The 15,749-nt window shown below is 39.3% G+C and overlaps 3 protein-coding genes and 1 pseudogene across 3 annotated transcripts; 2 read left to right on the top strand and 2 right to left on the bottom strand.

Annotated features, from left to right (window-relative positions):
* Positions 1–4,657: 4,657 nt before the first annotated feature.
* Positions 4,658–7,906, bottom strand: LOC112086570. The gene is made up of 4 exons (XM_024155538.1): positions 6,897–7,906; positions 5,957–6,686; positions 5,071–5,638; positions 4,658–4,896 (listed from the first exon to the last, which is right to left on the bottom strand). Exons 1-4 carry the CDS (start codon positions 7,904–7,906, stop codon positions 4,658–4,660), a joined length of 2,547 nt encoding a protein of 848 aa, XP_024011306.1.
* Positions 7,907–9,841: 1,935 nt separating this feature from the next.
* On the top strand, positions 9,842–11,204 carry LOC18017637 (annotated as a pseudogene).
* A 184-nt stretch (positions 11,205–11,388) lies between these two features.
* Positions 11,389–13,801, bottom strand: LOC18017636 (O-fucosyltransferase 36). Its single transcript, XM_006402042.2, has 3 exons — positions 12,322–13,801; positions 11,879–12,128; positions 11,389–11,789 (listed from the first exon to the last, which is right to left on the bottom strand). Exons 1-3 carry the CDS (start codon positions 13,584–13,586, stop codon positions 11,613–11,615), a joined length of 1,692 nt encoding a protein of 563 aa, XP_006402105.1. The 5' UTR covers positions 13,587–13,801; the 3' UTR covers positions 11,389–11,612.
* Positions 13,802–14,449: 648 nt separating this feature from the next.
* LOC18017635 (EMBRYO SURROUNDING FACTOR 1-like protein 3) lies at positions 14,450–14,779 on the top strand. Its single transcript, XM_006402041.1, has 2 exons — positions 14,450–14,513; positions 14,604–14,779. Exons 1-2 carry the CDS (start codon positions 14,450–14,452, stop codon positions 14,777–14,779), a joined length of 240 nt encoding a protein of 79 aa, XP_006402104.1.
* The last annotated feature ends 970 nt before the right edge of the window (positions 14,780–15,749 follow it).

Below are 15,749 nucleotides of genomic sequence, written 5' to 3'. Positions count from 1 at the left end.
GAACTGAGCTTTACAAAGTGTGATAAGGAGCCATCGTTATATCGGAAGCAAGTCAATAAGGATCTTCTCATAGTCGCTGTGTATGTAGACGACTTATTGGTCACAGGGTCAAGCTTGAATACAATCTTGGAGTTTAAGAAAGGAATGGCTGCGAAATTTGAGATGAATGATCTCGGAAAGCTCACTTATTATCTTGGGATCGAAGTTTTGCAACATGAAGATGGAATAACACTTAGACAAGAACGTTATGCATCAAGAATCTTAGAGGAAGCTGGGATGAAGGATTGTAATGCTGCACACATACCAATGGATCCAGGCTTAAGATTATCGAAAGCACAAAAGGAAAAGGGTGTTACTGAACGAGATTACAGAAGGAACATTGGATGTCTACGGTATCTGCTACATACCCGACCTGATATGTCATATTGTGTTGGTGTGTTGTCAAGATACATGCAAGAACCAAAAGAATCTCACGGTGCAGCTCTCAAACACGTTCTGAGATACCTTAAAGGCACCTTAGCACTTGGTTTAACGTTTCGACGAGGAACTAGCTTGGGTTTGGTTGGGTACAGCGATAGCTCTCATAATGTTTAGACGATGGGAAGAGCACAACAGGATACATATTTTATCTCAACAATTGCCCAGTTTCTTGGTGTTCACACAAACAAGAAACGGTTGCGATGTTGTCTTGCGAAGCAGAGTTTATGGCAGCTACGGAAGCTGCTAAACAGGCCATTTGGTTGCAGGAACTTCTTGGAGAAGTCTCGGGATCAGCATGTGAAAAGGTGACAATTCGGATCGACAACAAATCTGCATTAGCTCTTACAAATAACCCTGTATTTCACGGCAGAAGCAAGCATATTCACCGAAGATATCACTTTATACGAGAATGCGTAGAGAATGAACAAGTCGAGATGGAACATGTTCCTGGAACAGAACAAAAGGCAGATATTTTAACAAAAGCACTTGGAAGGATTAAGTTTAAAGAAATGAGGGAGCTTATTGGAGTCCAAGACTTGTCAAGAGAAGATTTCAAGCTTAAGGGGGAGATTGTTGGATTAAGCTTGATAGAAGCTTGATCACCAAGTTTCCTAGAGAGATTAGAAAAAGGAAAGTTCTAGGAGTTATCTAGAATAATCTTAGGAGTTATCTAAGAATAGGAAAGTTATTTTATCTAATAGGATTAGGAGTTGTAATATACTCTCTATATAAGAGATACCAAAGTTGTGGTAATCCTTATGAGTTTTGAGAGAAATTAAGAGAGGCTTTAGTTTTGAGTTATTTTCTAAAGCTAATAAAAGAAGTTGCTTTTATTCATATTCTTAATCTAAGTTCTTGATTCTATAACAGTGAAATCTGGTCCTATAACAGACGTCATCGGAACGAGATCCTCAACTGCATTAAAACAAAATAGAAAAACAGCAACAAAGGAGACAAGATGGAGAGGACATATATCTTTGGTGTTTGTTTGTTAGAAGACTAATTCAAAAAAAATATCACAACCCAAGAAACTCGGAACTCCATTAGACCAAAGAATCTGAGAATGGATTGGTACAAATGGGTTTTGTCTCCCAACGCCACACCAGAGTTACAACTGTTCTTCCATGGCTAGCATCTAGCGATTAAAATATCATCTATCGGAGAGCTAAAAGCTGGAATGCATATTATGTAGGAACATGGACGAATCTAGAAACCATCGATTCGTTGCTTGCCAATATTTATCGAAAATCAGGGAAAATTTAGTGCATAGACTCCTCTACAATGGATATTCCACCAATTGGGATCAAATTGTAGCCCATCTTCACAACTCAGATGCACAACTGCGTAACCCAGTTTTTAGTGAGGTATTAGTTTAAGCTATCCATATCACATATGGCGTGAAAAAAATAGCATAAAACACGGAGACCCTCGTATACCATCAAGCTCATAATCATAATTATAATCGAATAAGCTCAATTCGGAACATGACATACAGTCACATAATCGTATTTTTGTATTTCCTTTCAAAAAGTTTTCGATTCGTTATATCTAAAAACTCTACAAATACAAAGTTTCATTTAGTGTAAAACATTAAAAAAGGTTTGTTGTGTGCACTTGTAAAGAAAGAAAGTTGAACTAAATATTTTCTCTTTGTAACTCTTCTTTCTACCTTTTCTCTAAAAACAAAAGCAAAAGTAGATCTAAGGTTTCCTCCCCGGCGCTGGCGGCTCCCTTAGTGCCAGCGTTTGGTCCCGCCATGCTGGTTGTAGCAGCGGTGTAGGTGGTCTCGAGAGATGGTCATCGCCATCGGCAGCACAGATTTCAGCAATGCTGTGGGATTTGCAGGGAGAAGGGTTACCATCTTGCATAGTTGGCATTCTCTACCCCGTCTGCCTTGGTTTCTTCCGGCGCTCCTCCTGTCTTCTCACAACTTCTTCTCGGCGGTTCCATCAGCTCTCATTTTAAGGCCTCCTACCGGCGGCGAGCGCTTTGGCTTTAGTCGGCAGTAAGGTGGTGTTGGTTGGTTCTCCTGACTAAGTTCTCTCTCAAGTTTTAGTTCCCGAGGAGGCAGAGTGGTGGCTAGGCAGATCGGAGCTCCTCGGTCTAGGCAGCAGAGTATTTGGATTTTGAGGACTGGTCTGATCTCCGGTTTAAGGGTGTTGACGGTGGCTCTTGTCTCGTGACAAGCCTCGGAGTGGTGGCTCTCGTCTCTCTTGGCGGCTGCGACTCTACCTATGGTGTCTCTCAGCGGTGTATCTAGGTGGGTGGCTTGGCGGATGCTTTGCTCGGCTCGTTCTTGGCGGTTTAGCTTCGTTTTCGTCTTCATCATTGTTATGGCCTGGGTTTCCCGAAGGTGCGTGTTCTTGACGAAGGCACAACAGCTTCACATTTTTCTTTCAGATTTCAGCTCGCGTTGGCTCTGAATGTGGTCTGATTTAAATGGTGGAACGATCATAAATGTGATTTTTGAGGTGCTGCTTTGTTGTTGCGGCTAGCTTGTAGCTGTGGAGACTGGTTCCTAAGGAGATTTGTTTTCTCGGGAATGGCTTTCGGAGCTGACACTCTGATTGTCCACTCAGACTCCTTTGTTGATGGTTGCAAGTTAGTCTGTTACGGATCCCGGAAATCCGATTAGCTATCAGAGAAGCTGTAGGAGTCTAACTCCTCAGGTTTGAGGATTGGCTTCGGGATGATGTTCGTGGAAACAAGGATGAGAACTCTACTGCTTCGGAGTTGTGGCAAAAATAGGATGGTCCACGTTTTGGCGTATGTTGCTGCTTTTTTGTTTTGTTATAATTTTAAATTTTGTTTTCTTATCTCGTTAGCTGGTCTTTTTTACATTTGGTTGTTATCTGCTGGTTTTTTTTTGTTTTGTTTGTTAGTAATTTTCTTTTTGGTTAATTTGTTATCTTTGTAATCTTTGTAGTTTATGTGAAAAATTGAAAATAGGTAATAATATCTTTATATTTTTACCCAAAAAAATAGTTTAAAAAAATATAATAAAAATTTTCCAGATATCTTCTATTATTAATTGAGAATGCCATTTTAAAAACAACTTTCACTTAACATGTGATTTACAAAAGTGTCATGTTGATATGTCGTCATGAAAGAGTTTCTCAAAACACATATAAAAAATATTTTACTAGAGTAATTACATCATATGCCATTAACACTAATTTTTGTTTTCATCTACCCAACTATTACAATCACATTTGGCCAATCATTAATTTGGTTATAAATTAGTTTATAACAATTATATATTTATTACTTAATATTTCATTTGTAAAATATTTTTTCTATTTTTATTAATATATTTATAAAAATTTAATACATAATATTACTTATGTTACTAGATATTATATTTTCTTAAAAAAAACAATCACATTATCCTTTAAATAAAATTTTGATTTTTTCATATATATTATAATTCAAATGATTTAATATCAAAAGCAAAATATCTTAATCTGATGTTGGTCCGGTTAGATAGAACGTATTAATCCTATTTAGTATATTCAAATATGCAATTTCATTTATATATTAAAATATTATTAAAATTAATGCAATTATATAACAAAATAAATATAATTGAAACCATTATTTGCAATTGCATAATCAGCACATAAATTTATAATTATAAATATCAGTTAATATTTTATATTTATATTTATATTTATATGCATTATATTTGCATATTCGAATAAAAGAATTATGGTTAATATTTGCTCCGCGCGTATGGGTGATCACCTAGTATAACACTAATTTATGTCTCTGGGCATATTTTACCGGGCGGCAGATTATTGGTTCTATGTTATATTGTTATTAAACAGTTAATTTGTTTTTTTAATAATGCTTATGTGTCGTTTTTTTCTATAGTGACACGTTCATGACATGTTGAGATTAAGCTCTTTGAAATTTGAAAAGCCCGATCATATTCTGATACCCAGGATTGGCCCAATTTCATTAAGGGTTTCTTGGTCTTCAATGTATATATAATCACAATCTCTTAGCCGCAAGAAATCAGAGGAAAAAGGTTTTAGGGTTTTCCAAAGGTTAAAAGTTAAAAACACGTCTTGTTGCAACTTTTTTTTTTTGAAAGAATGTAAAATTGTATTCAATCAAAAAACTGTTTTACATCAAGTGCATCATTGTTTTAAGTGGTGAAAAGAAAAATATTACATCAGAGTCTGGTGCCAAACCAGTGAACCAGACGATTTTCATAGTCCTTCACTCCCTTAGATCGAATAGAGCTTAGACGATTTCGAATCGTCTTATCAATAACCTTTATCAATCTCTGAGGTGGAGAGAGGTTTTCTCCATGCCGCCGCGCGTTCCTTTCTCTCCATAGACCGTAGATTGTTGCTTGGAAAACATATCTAAGGATAAATAGAGAGGTTTTGTCGATGCTGTGGTCTCTAAGAATGCGCAAGATGTCATCCCAGTTGCAAGTGTATCTGTTGGTGAGAATGCCTTTGACGAGTGGTTCCCAAACCTGTTTCGCATAGGCACACTCAAAAAGGAGATGTTGTCGTGTCTTCAAAGGGTGATGACATAAGGAACAAGATGTGTCCACATTTGCATTCCAATATAGGATGCGATCCCCTGTGGCCAATCTGTCGTGCATTGCAGTCCAAAGCAAAAAACTGTACTTTGGAGTTGCGTATTTAAACCAGACAGTGTCGCTCCAATCGCACCGGAGGTGGTGTTCCCTTATGATCATCCAAGTTTCTTTGGATTTAAATCTGTCCTTGTAAACGCCAGGTCTACACATCCATTTAGCCACATCTTCCACACCTGCAGCCGCGTTAGTTTTTGCGTTTTCGATCTCATCTTCAACTCTGTTTAGCAGAGTATGTCGATGACGACGCCGTCTGTGCGTGAGGAATGCATCTTCAAGGGTCGATTCTAGAGGAATGCCCAAGTCGATGCACCCTCTAACTCCCAAAGACTCGATGAGTCTCCCCTGCGACGACCAGTGATCATACCAGAAGGATGTATTACTGCCACTCTTAACTTCAACCCGGTGAAAATCCCTTGCCAGAGGCCGCAATTTCAGAATTTTTCGCCACATCCATGAACCAGCATTCTGTTTATCTCCTACAGACCAGAAGGTATCCTTTCGTATCAGATACAAAAAAACCCACTTCTTCCATAGTGATTGATTTGGTGAGAGTAATCGCCAGATCAACTTTAGACCACTAACTGTATTCACCTCCTTGAGTGGCCTTAAACCAAGACCTCCTTCGGTTTTCTTTCGAGTGATCATATTCCATGCCACTTTTGATTTGTTTGTATTCAAGCTTGGAACAGACCATAGAAAAGCAGCGCAGAGTTTCTCTATCTCGCGGACACAGGCACTCGGTAGACGGTAAGCATTCATCCAAAAGTTCGTTATGCTCATCAAAACTGACCGAATTAGTTGAAGACGCCCTGCATACGAGAGCTGTCGAATTGTCCAAGAGCTGATTCTTCCTCGAATCTTTTCGATCAGGGGCTTGTAATCTCCAACTGTCATACACTTTGTCAAGAGTGGTAGGCCTAGGTATCGCACAGGCAGCTGACCTGAGGCAAAAGGAAAATTCGCAAGAATGGCTTCTCGCTCAGTTTGTGATATACCTGCCATATAGATCGTCGATTTTTCCACACTGATTTGAAGACCTGATAGCCTTGCAAACTGGCGGAAGACCTTTAGAACTCCATCGATCGATCTTTGTTTCCCATCTGTGAAAACCATAACATCATCTGCGAAGCATAAGTGAGTGAGAGAGAGATTTTGACAACGAGGATGATAGCCAATTTCCCTTCTCTTTGCCGCAGCATCAAGCATTTTTGTCAGAACATTCATACTCATGACAAATAGATAAGGTGATAACGCACAACCCTGTCTTAAGCCTCTCTCGCTTCTGCAAAACCCTGCCAATTCCCCATTGACTTGAACAGAAAATGAGGCAGAAGTAATGCAGAGGCGAATCCAATGGATAAACTGGGGTGGGAACTGCATTGCCTTAAGAGCATTAAGGATAAAGGGCCACTGAAGTGAATCAAAGGCCTTAGAGATATCTATCTGCAAAGCACTGCGACCAGATATAGATACTTTGTGGTAATCCTTTACTAATTCTGTTGCTAGCAGGATGCTCTCCATTAACAATCTGTTCTCCACGAAAGCTGTCTGGTTTGGATCAATGAGCCGAGACATCATACCCTTCAGTCTGTTCGCAATGATCTTGGAAATAACCTTGTAAATGACATTACAGCAAGAGATTGGACGGTAGTCTTTCATTTCCTTGGATTCTGTTTTTTTTGGTATGAGAGCAAGAATTGTCGAGTTGATACCCTTAGGTAAAAAGCCTTTGATGAAAAAGGAATGGATAGCGACAATAAAGTCTTTTCCAATCGTTTTCCAGGCTGCTCGAAAAAACTCGCTAGTATACCCATCAGGGCCGGGAGATTTGTTCGATGGCATACTAAACAGAACCTTTGTTATTTCCTTCTCTGTCACTTCTTTCACAAGTAGGTTACTATCCTCAGCCGTACAGCGAAAGTCTAGCAGTTCCTCCAATTTGTGAATCGATGGTTCCTCCAGGTCAACAGTTTTGTGGGTGAGAAACTCATGAAAGAAGCACTCGGCTTCCTCTTTGATCTCACCCTGAGTTTTCACGATGTCACCATTTGAGCATAGAATCTCCCTTATGCCATTTCTTGCCTCTCTGACCTTAACCGCATTGTGGAAAACCTTTGTGTTCTGATCACCAACCTCTAACCAGTGTAATTTAGCTTTTTGTTTGTAGAACTCCTCCTCAAGAGTTGCTACCCTCTGCCACCTCTCAAAAGCCTCTGCATCCTCTCTTATACGATCTGGTGTCGGGTTTATAAGTGTTGCGCCCTGCTTCTCGCACAGCGCCTGAAAAGCCAGCTTTGATCTTAACGCTAAGTTCCCAAACTTCCTTTTACTCAAGTCCCGAATGCCCGGTTTCAAGGTTTTCAGCTTTTTAGAAAATCGGTATAGAGCAGAGGTGGAGTGGAAAAGCGCCTCTGTTTTAGACCAGTGTTCTGCAACTAATGGTGCAAACTCAGCCATTCCTCCGACTGAATTAATAAATTTGAATGGCCGCTTCTTCCTTGTGCCCTGAGAACCCATTTGAATCCGACATCGCAAGTGGTCTGAACAGCCCCCTGACTCAAACACACAATAAGCTTGCGAGTGATGATAGAGCCATATGTCATTTACTAAAACTCGGTCAAGTTTTTTGCAAATGAGGCCCTCTTCCCGCTTGTTGCACCAAGTGAAAAGTGGTCCATGACCTCCCATATCAGATAAAGAGCAATGCCTTACAACTTCCTGAAAATCTCTCATTCCCATTGAGATGTTTGGCGAATTTTCAAAATTGGAGTGCTCTTCAGTCTCCAAAATCTCATTAAAATCACCCATGATCATCCAAGGTTTATTACGAAACATTGGTGAATCTTGGTGATGTTTCATATCTTCCCACAGACTCTTTCTCCCCTCAATCGTATTCAGTGCATAGACGAAACTGCAGAAAAATTATTCTTCAGCTCCATCAGCTAACACCGAGTAGGTTACCATCTGTTCGCTTTTGAAAACAGGGAACAAGCGAACCGTTGGTCTCCAAAGAATCCAAATGCGTCCAAGATGATTATATTCATAGTTTGCCATGAAAGACCAGTCCCTGAAATGCGAACCTACAATCTTCCCAGCTTTAATTTCCCTTACTCTCGTCTCTAACAAGCAACCAAACTGCATATCTGTTTCCCGAAACCAGTCCCGAACTATGGAATGTTTAAAGGTTTTGTTGAATCCGCGAACATTCCAACAGAAACTCGACATTTAGTTATTTTTGCGAGAGACTTTTTTCCCCACAGCAGTAAGGGTATCCTTAGATGCCTGAGTAGAAGTCTCCACCAAGAACTTGTGCTTGTTTTTGGAATCACGTGGAAGAGATTGTCTTACCGAAGTAGCTTCGACATTGTCTCTTTCAGGTTTTCCCGAGTGTTGCTCTTTTTGTTTTTGCGGATGGATCGTTGGAGGAACAGATTGCTGATGGATGTCAGTGGTCACCTGCCCTTCCTCTTCTAAAATTTCCCCTTCTTCTCCCGATTTGCTGAGGATATCAAACTTTGATGCAGAAATATGAGCTTCATCAGCCACCGCATGCATCTTTTTTGGACTTCTGCCCCCCTTTGCAGGTGAAACGGTTGTCCATTGCTCTGCTTTATCAGCTGTGTTCTCTGCACTCTCGCTATTATCCCCTTTTTCAATAAGTTCAGAACTTTGTTCAACACCCTCTACCGAGGCTGATTTGGTCTGAAGTGTAAGAACCTCCTCAGGCTCTTTGCGGATTTCACCCTCTTCTAGTTCTGCAGTTTCCTCCTCAATACTATCATCCACCCGTTTTTTCTTATGAATCACACAAGACGAAACTAAATGTCCCCATTTGTTACACGTGTTGCACTTTGGTGGAAGCCAGGGATATGAGAATTCCACCAGTGATTCATTGCCATTTTTAGAGAATTTTATTGTCTTGGGCAATTCTTTAGTGAGATTTGCATTGACAAACACCTTTGCTATCTCAAAACTTGAACAAGCTGCAGTTTCTGGGTGGAGATGTTTTGGTTCCCCAACTGTGCTGGTGATAAAACTCAATCCCTTCCAGGAAAACATGTTCATGGGAACTTTTCGCAAGTGCATCCACATTGGAATAGACGTCAGCTCTGGGATATCTTCCTCCGTGAAGGGAGACCACTTTGTTACGACCATAGGGATCGCTGCAATACTCCACATTCCGTGACGCAGAACACGGGCTCTGATCTGCGGATTTGGGATCTTGAATTTCATCGTTGTGGAGTTGATTACCTCAATATTCACTTTCTGTGAGTTTTCACCCTGGTTCCAAATTTTGTTCACGATCACGTGAACTTTAGCGACATGAGGCGCCGCCGATAAAAACTTTCCGATCACGAAATCTTCCCATAAGGGCGAAGCATTTTCAAAAACCTCATCAGGCACTTCCACTGAACCCTGACCCTCGTCATCTGAAATCACCACTTCGTATTGCTTTAGAACATTCTTATTCTGCACCACTGAAGCAAAGGTAGCCGTCTGCGTAGACAGAGGCTGTGTTGGAGGATCCCCCGGAGCCTCCGGCGAAGCCATCGCCACAGTAGCTGCGTCGGCGAGCTAACTTGAGATGGAAGAAAAGCGCAAAACCCTAATCGCCTCCAAAATCGCACCCTTAGAAAAACGCACCGTCTCCGGTTCGGGTTTTAAACAAATGATTGGTTTCGCTCTAACTATTGTTTGTCTTGTTGCAACTTTGAGAAACAAAAAAAGAGAAACAAAAAAAAGATGACAACGATGATCACTAATCTTCCAAGGGATTTGATGGAGGATATTCTCCTTAGGGTTCCCTTGAAATCTATGAGAGGAGTGCGATTAACTTGCAAAGAGTGGAACACGTTATCAAAAAAGTCCGAGCTTTACAAAGATGCACTTTGGTAAAACATCAGCCACAACACAGGAAGGAGAGTCTCGGATGATCTTGATAATGAATTTTAATCTTTATTTAGTGAGCGTCTTTGTCAACGACGCTGATCCATCTACGGAGCATAAAGGTAAACTTACTTGCCTTAACGAACAAGTCAAGATATCTTTTGTCTTTCACTGTGACGGGCTATTGTTATGCATCTTGAAAGACGATGATACTAAGGTTGTTGTTTGGAATCCGTATTGGGGACAAACAATGTGGATCTATACAAGATATTCCCTCATGGATGCATGCGGACCTTTCGACAGGTTCTCTTACACTCTCGGATACGAGAAAAAGAAATCTCGCCGTAGCTACAAATTATTGAGGTTTATAGATACTAACTTATTTAATTTCGAAAACGACCTTGTATGGTATGAAATATACGATTTTGACTTTGATTTATGGAAGACTCTTGATGTCGTCACTCCATACTGGCGTATACACTGTGGTCAACATTCCGTTTCTGTCAAGGGAAACACTTACTGGTTTGCTACAAAAAAGAACTCACGGGGGGAATGGGACTGTTGGTTCGACCACTTAATCTGTTTTGATTTTACAAGAGAGAAATTTGGACGGCTTCTGCCTTTGCCGTGTCCCTGTTATGACGATGAGGATCACTGTGTGACTCTATCTTGTGTTAGAGAAGAGAAGCTTATGGTTTTACCTCAAAACCGAGATAATCCAAATATGTTTGTTATATGGATTTCGACTATGATTAAGGCCAAAAAGATACTCTGGAGCAAGTTCTTGAGAGTGAATGCGGGATCACATGCTGATATTACGCTTCCATATGGGAGTTTCTTTATTGACGAGGTGAAGAATGTCGCCATGCTTTTTGATATAAGGTTGAATCGCTACACAGTTGACATCATTAATGGAGAGGCTAGACAAGTGGATCTCGAAGAATTTATGGAGGAAAGCTGGCTTACACATGTTTGCTCTTATGTTAGACGAGTGGATCTCGAAGAAGCTATAGAGGAAAGGTGGTGGCCACGTGTGTGCTCTTATGTTCCAAGTTTAGTGGAAATCAAGAAACCTAAAGGAGGCCAGAGGAAAGAGCAAAGCATTTTAGAAAAGCATCGATATGTTCAAAAATTGTTGAGACTTTCGGTCTTTAAATGGAGGTGCCTAAGGCATGCGGCGGCTTTACGTGAGGAAAAACGTTTATCAGAGTGGTATTAAATTTCAGTATTTCTTAAGTTTGATTAGAAGTCTGTTTCGTTTTAGTTAGGTTTGTTTGATTTAAGGATACCGTATATAGAAAGTACTTTGGTTCAGATTCCGTCTAAACTCACTGTGATAGAAGAAAATCTCCAGTTGTAATCTAAAACTCCAAAACTCTTATTATTGCTTAAAATGGGGAAAAACAAACGATACATTTGAGACTATTTCATATAATGCTGTAAGATACTGAGGCTCTTTCTTCTATTGATTCACACACTTTGTCACACTTCCACCATCACAGTTTTAGTGGCCAAAAAAATGAAACTGGAAAAATATCCATAGTTTGGATTTCTATAATTACACTATACAATTCAATTAGAAGAAGAGAACAATTCAAGTTTGTGAGAAAAAAAAAAAATGGTCTACTTATTCATCTTCTGCTATGAAATTTGGTTCTTCCCCACGGCATAGGTACTCATCGCACATAGAAGACGTTCCCCAATCTTTCCTTAACCTCAAAATATCTTCTGTAAAAGTTGATCCAGATGCTCCTATAAATACGCTCGACATGGCGCATATCGTTTTGTCCAGCATTGCATCCACCTACACATTGCAAAAGATGATTCAAACAAGAAAGTTTCAAAGAAAGTTTCAAAGAAAGTTTCAGAGAGGCGAAGCAGTGAGATTCTTACCTGAGAGTCATCTTCTATACCATGTCGATATAACAACGCGTCCCACTTTTCAGCTGAATTACGCGGTGGACGTTTTACAAAGGGCACAATTTTTCCATTTACCACAACAAGTGACTGAAGCAGACTCGTTTCACTCTCTGCAGCATCAGTTGAGAGATAGATCACTGCACCATTGGATCTTTCCACTATCCGAGCAATACACTCTGCAGCTTGTGGAATCGGATAAAAGCAACTCGGCTTCTTTGCGTTACTGTCATGAGAGAAAAACAATAAAATCTCCATTTTTCAGAACACTACAAGTCTAATCAGATAAAGTCCCTAGCTTTGTCTTTACAACATCAATCTTGGTGCAGTGAAGGTCATACTAAAGGAACATACAGTACTACAAACAAGAATCGAATGTTTTTATGGAAATTAAGAGCTGCAATATGAAAAAGACATACCAGAACTTGAGGAACCCATGTCTACGGAAATGAAGCGCGATGAAGTTCTTCCCCAAGAAAGTCTGGATGAATCGCTGAGCGGTCAACAAAATCAGCTTGCTTGGTTCGATCAGCGTCTTGCAGTTGTGGTTAATCGGTCCACCAGGCTGCATCACCAAATCTTGCTCCATATCAGCGTAGAAAACGTCCCCGATTGCGATCACATCATCATCAGACTTGAAACTTCTCTTCACCTCTTCCATTGTTTTCTTGCTCGGTTTCTTTATATCTTCACTCCAAGGAGAATCAAGCTTCCCATCAATGGAAATCCCCAAACTTTTCAGCTTCTTGATGTGCTCCTCGTCCACATAGCAAAGCTGCGGGGACGAAAAGTAACATATGAATCGGTCTATGCGAGGACGGTTCTTTTTCGCCTTCTCCTTGAACTGATCAAACGAAACAACAACGTTTCTTCCTAAGCAGGTGTTAATGCGGTCAATATCTATCACTCTATCGTATTGGTAATCAAATTTAGAGCTTGGGATCACAAGAACTCGATCCAGCAACGCGGCGAAGAACATGTGTTTCTCTAAGCAAATCAAATGGTTGCTCATTTGGCCTGAGAGACATATAGCGAAAAGAAACTTATCTGATCTCGGATTCCACTCTATAGTTTTCCGATCTGACAAATTCTGATCCACTTTTCTACATCTATTGTATGAGTAATCACCGGAATCGGATTCAGATTCGTTACCGGAGTAATTCCCGGTCCTGTGTGGTGCCAAAAGCACCTCTTGGATCTCCTTATTCAACGAAATCTGCTTCGAAACAGCAGATTTCACATCCTCAAATAACACAGAGGATCCATTGGCATTCGCGGATTGATGATTAGGGGAAGGATTCACCAACGTACCGTTCCAAAGAGAGAGAATCGCGAGCTGTTGCTGCCTCAGAAGATACAGAGCGCGAAGCTGGGATTCCTTGACACGGCTCGACATCGGATCCACCTTGAAACTCGAGAAATTCGCCGAGAAGAGTCGAGGAGGATCGGTGATTAAGAAGACGAGACCGATTGAGATAGTTAGTGAGACGGCGGCGAGGATGTAGCGTTTGTTTAGCGAGATCTTCCTCCGCGAGAGAATGTCCTCGATCTGGAACGCCGATCTCGGAGTCCCGCCGGTTGTGACGGTGGAGGAAAGCGGATCTTCGCGGTGGCGATTGCGAGTGTCGTTCTGAGGGATCAAATGCTGGTGGTCTTCTTCGTCGTCTGATGAGTTTCGCTCCATTGGCAAAGAGAGAAGAGTGAGCTCGCGAAATCAAAAACAGTGAGATTCTCCTCAAGTTTCTAAGAATTGGAAGCTCCCTGTGAAAAATTCGAAATCTCAAGGGGAATTTTTAACTACATTGAGTAATGAGGAAGAAGAAGAATAATTGGATTCTGCATTTGAGTGAAGAAGAAGGAGAATAGTTTCGTCGGCAACTAACCAGAAGTCAGTGAGATGGTGACGGTGGGTGGAGGAGAATGGTTTTATCAAATTATTAATTTAAAGTTAAAGGATCGACCAAACCGGTTTAAAGTAGCCGGTTTTACTGTATTAATTTGGGTTTTGCAAATCAAATCTTAACCAGAAAAACCCTAAATAAAACTCCGGAATTCTATTTTTCTGTCAAAGATTTCTAGAAATTTTGACAAAGTGATTTCTGGAAAATTTCTAGAAAATTTCTAGGAATTTTAAGAAATTCAATACGATGATAAATGCATTCCGAAAATAGAATGTGATTATCTTTAAAATAGGAAAATTTAATCATTGTTATTTGATAGCATATCTCGCATCAATGTAGCAAAACTTCGTCGAACTGTTAGGAGTTAATATTATTGATATTAATAAATACGCAAATCTTTAAAAAGGAAAATATAAAATATGCAAAATATTCCAAAATGGTTCTATTGAATATGTAAAATTGGTTATATGGAATATGTAAATTGGAGAACCTCTCTCTCTCTCTCTCTCTCTCTCTCTCTCTCTCTCTCTCTCTCTCTCTCTCTCTCTCTATATATATATATATATATAGATATTAAGTACTGTGTTTAATTACAACTCAATAAGACAATAAGAATCACAACTTGACTGTTTGAAACAACCCAACCATGAAATCATCACAAATTGCTCTAATCTGCATCGTCATATTTTCCCTCTTCGCTCTGCATGAGGGTACGTATACGTTTTCTTCTCACATACATATAATATGTAAATAAAAAAAAAAATCTATCGTCTAAGTTTTCTTTGTGTTTATCAATGTAGGTGCACGGAGCGACCTCTACATACCATCTTGTGTCAAACAGAGTTGCGACGGTTTCATCTTTAATAAGGATTGTTGGTGCTGCTTCGAGCCTAAAGTTCACAAGAATGCATGCTGGAAAGCCGATCATCCCAACGCCAAAGAAATTTGCTTCCAAGAATGTTCGAGGAAGATTTGAAAGCTTTTTTAGAATATTGTTTTAAGATTTTGGTTTTGGTTTTTAATTAGTTTGGATAAATTTCAGTAGTACCACTTTTGTGGTACAATTTTATTAAATTGCCATCATATGCTTGTCATTTTCATAAATATTATTATGTTAATTGGTAATTTACCAAACTGCTCTTGATTTAGTGAACGAAAACATCGTAAAAAAAAAACTCAGATGGAAAATAATTAGAGAAAATTTGAGAAAATACCTTATCATGAGTTTATAATTTGAAAAATACACCAATTTTAATTTTTTTTTTGAAATCTACACTTATTGGTAAGTAAAATGACAAAATTAACCATAATTTGCAATTGAAGTAATTTTTTATTTAAATCGTAATATATTTTAAATATATATATATATATTTAGATTTTCTGCACAAAGAATATCTAGTTAGTTTTTATTTATTTTACTTTAATTACTAAACAATATTTTAATTAAAAAATCTTTGTAATTCAATTCAACAAATCGAAACATCAGATTCTGTAAAACAGCGATCAAACTCATTTGCATTCACGCCGTCAAAATCACTATTCTCAAATTGGTAAATTTTTTCTTTCGTTCTTAATTGACATTGTCGTAGTATTATACTTCTACTCTTTGTCTTCTCAAAATGGTTTGTTTTGTTTTTAATAAAGAAAAAAGGTACATATAGCTGGAGTTTTTGGTGAATGGCAAGTGAAAAAGGAATCATGGGAATTCATTGTGAATACTAAAGAAGGAGGTAAATTATTCACGATTAGGGAAGGTTTGAAGTTTGCTGATATGGTTCAGATGGTTCATGACGATTTTGGTTTAAATAAGTTGGATGATGAGGTAGAACTTAGCTATGCCTTGCCTGAGACAATGATGAAAGATATGCCCAAGGATACTCCACCTATCTTTGTAACTAATGATAGGCAATTCGAGACTTTTTTTAAATGTGCAGATCGAATAATGT

The sequence above is a fragment of the Eutrema salsugineum genome, unplaced genomic scaffold (genome assembly GCF_000478725.1).
Source record: "Eutrema salsugineum unplaced genomic scaffold, Eutsalg1_0 scaffold_2, whole genome shotgun sequence".
Taxonomy (NCBI): domain Eukaryota; kingdom Viridiplantae; phylum Streptophyta; class Magnoliopsida; order Brassicales; family Brassicaceae; genus Eutrema; species Eutrema salsugineum.
Note: the sequence above shows the minus strand (reverse complement) of the source record. Positions and strands in the feature narration are given on the sequence as shown.